The 8,741-nt window shown below is 40.9% G+C and overlaps 1 protein-coding gene across 1 annotated transcript; it reads right to left on the reverse strand.

Moving 5' to 3' along the window:
- Positions 1-1,008: 1,008 nt before the first annotated feature.
- Positions 1,009-7,697, reverse strand: LOC148024843 (uncharacterized). Its single transcript, XM_087694508.1, has one exon. It carries the CDS (start codon positions 7,516-7,518, stop codon positions 6,949-6,951), a length of 570 nt encoding a protein of 189 aa, XP_087550634.1. The 5' UTR covers positions 7,519-7,697; the 3' UTR covers positions 1,009-6,948.
- Between the last annotated feature and the right edge of the window lie 1,044 nt (positions 7,698-8,741).

Raw genomic sequence — 8,741 nt, forward strand, 5'->3', positions numbered from 1 at the left:
TTCTTCATTCACGAGTGTTGTCACCTGATCAGCCAGGACACCACCAAGACACCTCCGCTCACCTTAGTGCTGGTCCTACAAAAACGGCCAGCTTGAGGCTGGCTCAGTCTATTGTATCAACATGATTCAGTGCTCACTATTCCTTTTCGTCCTTTTTCTATGTTTATGAGTTCTTTGCCACAATGTTTACCATACACACAAGGTCTTTGAAACTAGCCATCCTCCTCGGATAGGGTGGTAAATAACCTGATTAAGCGCTAATTACAAGCATAAAATTCACGTAAACTGAAAATGCACACTTTACCACTTTAATCTTGGACATTGGACACCCTATTGGCCCCCAAAACCGGCGCCCCTTTCAGTATTTTTTTAACTTCAATTGCTAATGGATTAAGTACAAGTTGAGATCTCACAATCTCCTTTGCCGATCTAAAAGCCCCTTGCTGTATGTACGATCAACAAGCAATTTGGGCCAATTGCCCCTTAATTTTCACCCAAGACTTGCACAAACAAAACCACCAACTAGCCAAATGTTGCCCCAATTCACAATGGATGGCCTAGCATCTGAAAACCATATCAATTCCACGAATTTCAAGTGCTGATTTCAATGTACAATGCCTTGTCTTGTTAGCATGGGTCCCAAGGTGGCTGCTAAACCCTAATTTCTACAGAAATTTAGGGTTTACAACAAAGATCTCTATGCAATCCACCAAATTTGGTTGATATCTACTCAAAATGGCTAAGAAATGCTGAGATCTCCTAAGAATGGGTTGGAGAAGGTGATAGAAAGTCAAGATGAGAGAGAAATCTGATTTTCTTTGCGAGAAAACCCTAAATTCTACCTACTACCCGCTCTAGCTTGTATTTAATGCAATCACCTACTACCAAGCACCTCCAAGATGCCGTCACCTAATCAGCACTAATGTTGCCAACCCCTGAAAGGTGACTCCCTATTGTTCCCAAATGAAACAATAGCTCGCGCTCTCTCTTTTTTTTTCGTAAAAGGTACTCTCTCTCTCTCTCTCTCTCTCTCTCTCTCTCTCTCTCTCTCTCTCTCTGAAGCTATAAATTGATTGAACTGTTAAGACCCAACCCTCAAAAAAGTTTTCTCAATTTTTCAACTGATATTGGTAACTGTAGCCAAAGACAAGACTATTATGAGTAGTCATCCATACAAAATCACCAAAAGAGACATGGTACCTATCATAATCTAACTTTCCGACAGAGAAGACTTTTAGTCAAAGTTGGGACATGATATACATCATGAAGCCCAAATGAAGTATCAATACCAAACTATAATCTCACATCACCTATGCTAATAATGTCACATACATGATCATTACCCAATCTGATTGAACCTATAAAAGTACAGTAGGTATAAAACACTAAGGATGTGGAATAACATGGATCTGAAAATTAATTTCAACACTTCTAGCCCTGCCCAGAATTAAATGTGCCTATCTATAATTAACTAGCTAAGCCATTTGCAACCTAGAGTGGTCCCCAACCTCTATTGACCCTTAGACTCACATTAATTACTTAATTAATGCTAGTTCCTAGTGTCAACCCCGACACTTATTGGCCAAATAATTCTCCCAAGGTTAGAACTAACACCAACTGACCCCCAAAGCCCAAATAGCATAATTTATCACAACTTTTTCCTTTGACACCCAATGCATCCTCGAGATCCTTGGCCTATTACCATGAAATAACTGCCATAAGCATCACATATGCTAAACAACCTTGCATATTTGATTAATGACTTAATCAAATGTTATCAACAAGATTAAAGCATCTCAAAAGTTGACATCATCGTGACAATGTTCCTCCCTGTAAACACTATCATTTCTCAACAAAGGACTTGTAGGTCTAGGACTCACAATCAAATAAATAAAACAAGAAACCATAAGTTGCACTCTTCCAATAGTCCCCCTAGATATTGTGTTCTTTTCTCTAGAGTTATCCGTGGAGCTCAACCAATTGAGAACCAATGTGCTCTTATATTAAGGCACTTGTATCCCAAACTGATGGTTGGAGGCTCATATCCCCAAAATAATAGTGAATAAACCAACAGTTGCATCTTGTGCTCATTAGCCACACCCACTCAAACTTCATTGCATAACAAGGATCTCCCATCTCCATCCCTAGTGTATTGAAGCTTTCAGTAATTACAGCAATGCAGTCCATGTCAATATTCAATAGCCTAGACCTTCAAATGGAAGACCCAAACCAAGAATATCTAAGGATTGATCTACAAGCCATGATCGAGGCACCAAAGAATTGGAGACTCCTTCGTATTCTTCTTCCTTTAGTCTACCTCTGCAAGACTTTCCTTTCCATAAGATTTCTAACTCCATTTTTTTGTGCCTTAGAAACTCTTCCAAAAGCCTCAACCCATTGAAGCACTTAAGAGTCAACAAGCTAGAGAATGCGCAATGGAAGTAAAGATCGAGAGAAGAGAGGAACAGTTGAAGTGCAAAGGAACAAAAGAAAACACTCTAATCATAATCACAATATACAACCCCTACACATGTGTGATCCACATCAATGAGGGTAACGAATGGCAAACAAATTAAAAATTAACTAAGAAAGACAAGGAACAATGATGGCTAGATGAATTTAATAAATGGAAACATGTAAATGGCTGCCTATATAGGCAAGAAAGCATGAAACATACTAACCTAATGCCACCAAATCTAGCATAAACTCAAAATTGGCCACCGATTGATAAGAGATGTCACTCAGGATATTACATGACTAAAATGCGCAATGCACAAGTAACAAACCCCCATGTATAAAATGTGGCAAGGACACTCCATCTTGTGTGTCCAAATGGCCTAATACAAGCCATTCAACTTGTCTTTCTTCGAGAGATTAAGAAGAATGGGCACCTCACAAATAGTATTATAATTTGTTGAGCTAACATAAGCATTACATGTTGAATGGCCACTTAAATAGCCCCAGAAATGCTTAATTAATCAAAAACCTAAAATGGTGTGAGGTTCGAGAGAGTTTTAAAATGATGCACAATATGAGATCCCATACTCTCTATAAATAGATAGGCTACTCTCCATTCAGCCCAATCTCGTTTTTGCATGTTTCAAGCCCTCTAGCTTTACTACCCACACCTCATTCATGGAGAACATCTCATTCGAAGCTACTTATTGCTGTCTACATCAATCTGTTTCCGGCCTCCATCGTGCAATCTACATCAATTTGTACTGCATTCGCATATCAGCCACATCATCTACAACTAGCAAACTACTGACCTACTGCGTTTGTGATCTATGCCTGCTATACAGACTACCACATCATCACACCTACGTTTTTTCTACCATTAGCCTATCACATCATCATACTTGTGTTTTAGTTGCCATCAACTTGCCACTTCATCATCAACTTGCTGTAGTTTTTCTCTCTCCTCAAGTACCTGCATTTTTAGTATTTTTCTCTTCTCACTACCCGTCTACATTAGATCCAAATTCCACAACTACATTTGCCGATGTTTGACCCTCAAAGACTACCTTGATGCGTTTCGGGATCCATTTGGAGTACAACACACTCTCCAACTCATGAATTTTGCCTTGATCCAAGAGGCACAGGAGTTCAAGGTTCAATATTCATTCCTTGCATAGTGTGTTTGCTGGCATGACCAGTGTATTTTCAATAGACATTCGCTCACTATTCTTTGTGTTCATTGTCTCTAAGTTACCCTAGCCCTAATTGTATTCTACCAGTTTGAGATTTGTCATACGATTGGTTTTGTGTTTTCTCTATTTAGAGCATTTCTTCACAAATGCCATACTGGCCATTTGCAAAATAGAGGACATCAATGGTGAAGTAGCCCGAGGGTTAGGAAAGATAAAGGAATGGTGGATGGGAATCAATCCATGTCACAAACTTTGGAGTCTTCAACTAAAGGAATGGTGGATGGGAAGGTAGCCAATCAAGGCCCACATATCAATCCATATCACAAACTCTAGAGTCTAATGGTCTTTCAACTTTGCAACAATTCTCCAGTTGTCAACTACCTTTGCAATGATTCTCAAATTTATGACAATCTGAATGCAAGTCTTCACAACCTTGGTCATCGCTCTAGTGATTCTCACAAGCTCAATTGTAGTCCCTATCCACCCAATCTTGCAAATCATACTAGCCTAACACTCTACCCTTCAAGAAACCTGCAAAAAGCAAGAAAAATAGGCTATTTTTTATGTGAACTGTCTATTGAGTGGAAAACAACCCACTCTTTGTTGCATTTTGATGTCAACTGCCACCTAGGAATGAAAATGACCTGCAATCTACTCCAACGTCTGTGTTTTGATGACAGCTGGCCCTGGTGAATAAGGCAACCTGCTCAATGGAGAACACAACTGCTAAAAAGGCTACTACAGATTGCATTTTGATGAGAAAGACTTGCTAAAAGCTGCATTTTGGGATGATCACCTATTGTTTGATGGAGAAGACTTGTTGAATGCTATGGGAGAGACAATAGCTATAAGGGCTCTAAAAGCAAGTCACGTGGCTCCAGGAGATTAAAAAGCACCATGTTGAGACAAAGTGCAGCACATTGAGTGCTCTCTATGACTCTTCTTGGTAATGATACCACGTGAGAGAGCAAAGTGAGCATAAAAGAATAGAGAAAAGACAAGAGCAAATGAGGCGCAAATGAAATCACAAGGAAAACACTCCAATCTAAACATGATGCAAGGCACAAACAATCAGCTCCTATACATGTGTGATCCACATCAGTGAGGCCACGGCACTGGACTAATGGCAAAAGATGAGAAACTAACTAAGGAAGATGTAGCGCAATGATGGCTAGATGAATATGCATAAGTGGAGGCATGTGACTGGCTGCCTACACAAACAAGGATGCATGAAACAGCCTAACCTGATGTTACCAAAAGTTGGCACAAACTCAAAACTACCCACCTACTAATGAGAAGTGCCGCCCAGGCTGCCACATGGCTAAAATGTGCAATGCATTCCAAGTTTATTGTTTGCAATGTAAACAGACTAAAACTATGGTGGATGAAATGATTAACGCCTAGAAACCCTAATCTCTACTTGGTGTGCCTGTAATGGAAGAAACTGACACCCAAGATAGACTAACACACTATGACAATGACAAAGCTCCCAATATCCTTGTCTAACTCAGACTAAGCCTCACAAGTAGGAGATGTACATAGAACAAGACACTCCAACACATCTGCTAACATGGGAATCCCTCATTGTGACCTCTTCCTCTATTCCCTCTTCATTGAATGAAGATCATGGTGGATAGGCTTTCCCTTCCCTTCGCATCCATCCTTCTCATCTCTATGATCTCTCTTCTTTGGGGCTTTTTTACGATCCCGAATCTTGTTAGAAGATTATAACTCAACAAGAGCACATAGATATATAGAGAGTTTCCTCATTTAAATCGTGCATTCAAAATTGCTCTAGTAAGACTAAGCCAAATGGTTTGTGATGGAGTCTTAGATTTCAAGTTTCTACTTGTTTTGAGTCAATTCAAATCTCTTTAAGAAACTCAAGGCTTCCAAAGAGACCTTACAATGTATGGCCACCCCCAATCTAAATCCATATCCATCTTTAACATCTCATTAAAGTTCTCAGCAGTGATGGCTGATCAAGTAATCAATATATTACCTACGATGTAGGTAATTTGTAGGTCTAGTACAAGTGTGTTTAAAGCTCTTGTAATTCAATGTCTTACCAGCACTTGCTATCACATCATCAAGGTTGGAATTGCACTATCCATTCTTCAAATACTCCTCTTGGCACATGTGTTCAAATACAAATAGACATCATGCAAAAATACTACACCGCATTATATAGAGCAAGTTGACTAGACAAGACCAAGATTGACAAATTTTGTTGAAAGACTAACATATGTCATTTGTTCTCCATTTCAAGAAACTCTGACACTATACACAACAAACTAGAGGTTGCAACCAAACTATTACATATAGCTAAGTCTGAGTGTGGCATGTCAAACAACATGATGAATAACAAGAAACCAAGGCACAAGTATATGAAGATTGGCTAGACTAGTGCAATTGTTGCCAAAAAACATAGATCCGATGAGCGCTCACAAAACCAAAGCACATGTGAATAACTAGAATGTTTACCACACATTATTCTCCATCTCCTATATTTATCTTAATGTGGATGCTAAGTGTAGATCACCCCAAAGATTGTGGGTGTATGTGTGTGAGCACACTTCTCCACTATCTGTACCTTACGGTGCATCGTAAGGCATATATGAGATAAGTGTTTGTGGCAATTATGTTAAGAGTACCAAAATGGTGATACAAGTTTCCTTCTACTAGGTAAAGGTGCAGAGCAGGAAGTGCAAGCCACTCCTACATTCACATTAACACAGTTATTTCCGCTTTACACCAACTTAATGTGCAAAAATGCAATCACAAGCAGACAGCTGATATGAGTGCTCTAAAACTCTTTTCATGATTAACTTTCTTATCCTTTGACCATTTGTTGTATGAAGCAACAAATGAGCTGTCAGTACATTCCAGGGTACCTACTATATGGCTTTCTTCAAAAAGAGCTGCTTCATAAAATACAAACGAGATCACACTACAAGTGCATAGTCTATTTTAGTCCAATCGCAAACATTGTGCCAGCCTCAGGCACACATGCTAAAATCTCTGCCCCTAAAAAGTGAAGTTTTCATTTTTCAATCCCAACTTGCTTGCGTAGTGATCGTGGTGCTTAAACAGCGAGTCTGATAACTTCAGTGCTCATCTGAAGTGAACAGATTATCGAGTCCTGAACCAAGGGCTGCTAAGCTCAGATATCTACCACCTGAGTCTTTAGGGCTACCAATGATACTTGCTACCTCTGCTGAAATTAAACTAATGGCAGAAACAAACGTGCACCAAAGTATGATGAAGAACTCACTGCTCTGCACCGGAGGAAAAACTCTTACAGCTCATCCTCCATTCTCAGATATTCGCCCACATCAGACTGATGGTAAGCAACAATACCGTTTGGGTCAAGCTTTCTGCAATCCTGTGTGGATTTCGCAGCGACTCCAAAGCCAAGGGGGATATCAGACATGGAGAAGATGACAACACCCTGGTTCTGCTGGGTGTTATCGGTGATGCGAGCAAGGCCGCTTTTGAGGACGTGGTTGCCGTACAGGAAGGACATCTCGGCGGACGGCTTGAGCCAGATTTTGAACTTGGCATGTGCGGCGAGGAGGTCAAGGCAAGAGGCGACGAGGTGAAACTTGCCGGATTTCGTGAATTTGCCGACGCAGGTGCCGAGGCCCACGAGCTTGTCCCTGGAGATGTTGGTGGCCTTCTTGACCAGGGCTTCGCTGACGTAGTAGACGCGGTTCTTGTGCAGGCGGAAGCAGTAGCGACCGGGGGAGGACGCAGAGGAGGCCCCTTCCAGGGCAGACCTCTCTACCAGGTGCTTCAGGTTGGATCCCACAAACTTGTGGAGCTTCTCAAACACCGCCGTCGTCTCCTGCTCGTCCAGAGGCCGCATCTCTCTCTCTCTCTCTCTCTCTCTCTCTCTCTCTGTGTCTGTGGCTACAATCTGATATAGTTCCTGGAGCGAGAACGATACTCGTGGTGGGACGTATCTGGACGCCTTCTTCAGAACTCGACAGCTCCCCTCGCTCGTGCTCTCCCCCTCTCGAGTCCCCCACTCCCCCTCGTTCTCTCTCTCAACCTTAACGCTTTTGGCTTTTGGAACCAGTGCTCGAAAAAAATCTAGGTTTAGTGTAATTGCACCTTCAATTTTGAGATTTCGCCTAATTTTTTAATTTTGAAGGTTCGGCCTACCTTAGAGTTTCTTATAGTTAATGGTTTTTTATCTTTTTATTATGGAAATTTGGATTTTTAGTGTATATGAAGTTCACATAAATAATTAATTTATCAATTATTTTAAAATCATTAGGTTTTGTGTATATACTAAGTATAAAATGTAAATGTTATTAGAATGCAAACGTTACATTCTAAAAAAAGAGAGAACTACAAGTATAAAAACCACAATTTCCCGCCTAGAGGCACAAATTGCAAATTGCAATCTTATCTTCTCAAGTTCTCTATTCTCTAACTCTCACCAGTCACGACTCACAAGCAACTACATGTGCTCTTGCTCAACTTGAGCCTCGAGCTCCCTTGTTTCCCAACATATCGACCATATCTCCTCTCTTCCCCCCCGCCCCCCCTTCCTTCCTCTACTCTCTCTCCACCCCTCCACCGTGGGATCTTTTTTTATCACCCCATACCTCTGCTTCCCCTCCACCCCCGCCCCCCAAAAACTACAAAACCCACCCACCTTCAAAGTTTCATCTTTGCAAGCAGATCTCTCATTGGGTTATGGGTAGATGTGAAGCCCCCCTCCCCACCAAACCCAATTTTCTACACACGCACTCTGGTGGTGACCCCATGGATGCAATCCGTCCCTTCACTTGTTGTACAGATTCAGCTTCCATTCCAGATTCATGTACTAGTTGCATCTTAGTTGAGGATGTGGGCTACTCAAGGCAGCAGCAATGCACAACCAAGAGAGCAAGAAATACCCGTAGCACCCATGGTTCCAATGGCAATAACTTGGCATCACATGTAGTTAATTCAATTGTTTGATTTTGAAAAAGAGGTTAATTAATAATCTTTCTGTTTTTATCATAGACAAGGAGGATTTGAATTTTGTGCATGTTGCAAAGAAGGCTATAAACTTTCAAAGAGGATCTATCATCAAAC

The sequence above is a fragment of the Lygodium microphyllum genome, chromosome 15, assembly GCF_053477565.2.
Source record: "Lygodium microphyllum isolate KBCC chromosome 15, Lygodium_microphyllum_v1.1.10, whole genome shotgun sequence".
Lineage (NCBI taxonomy): Eukaryota > Viridiplantae > Streptophyta > Polypodiopsida > Schizaeales > Lygodiaceae > Lygodium > Lygodium microphyllum.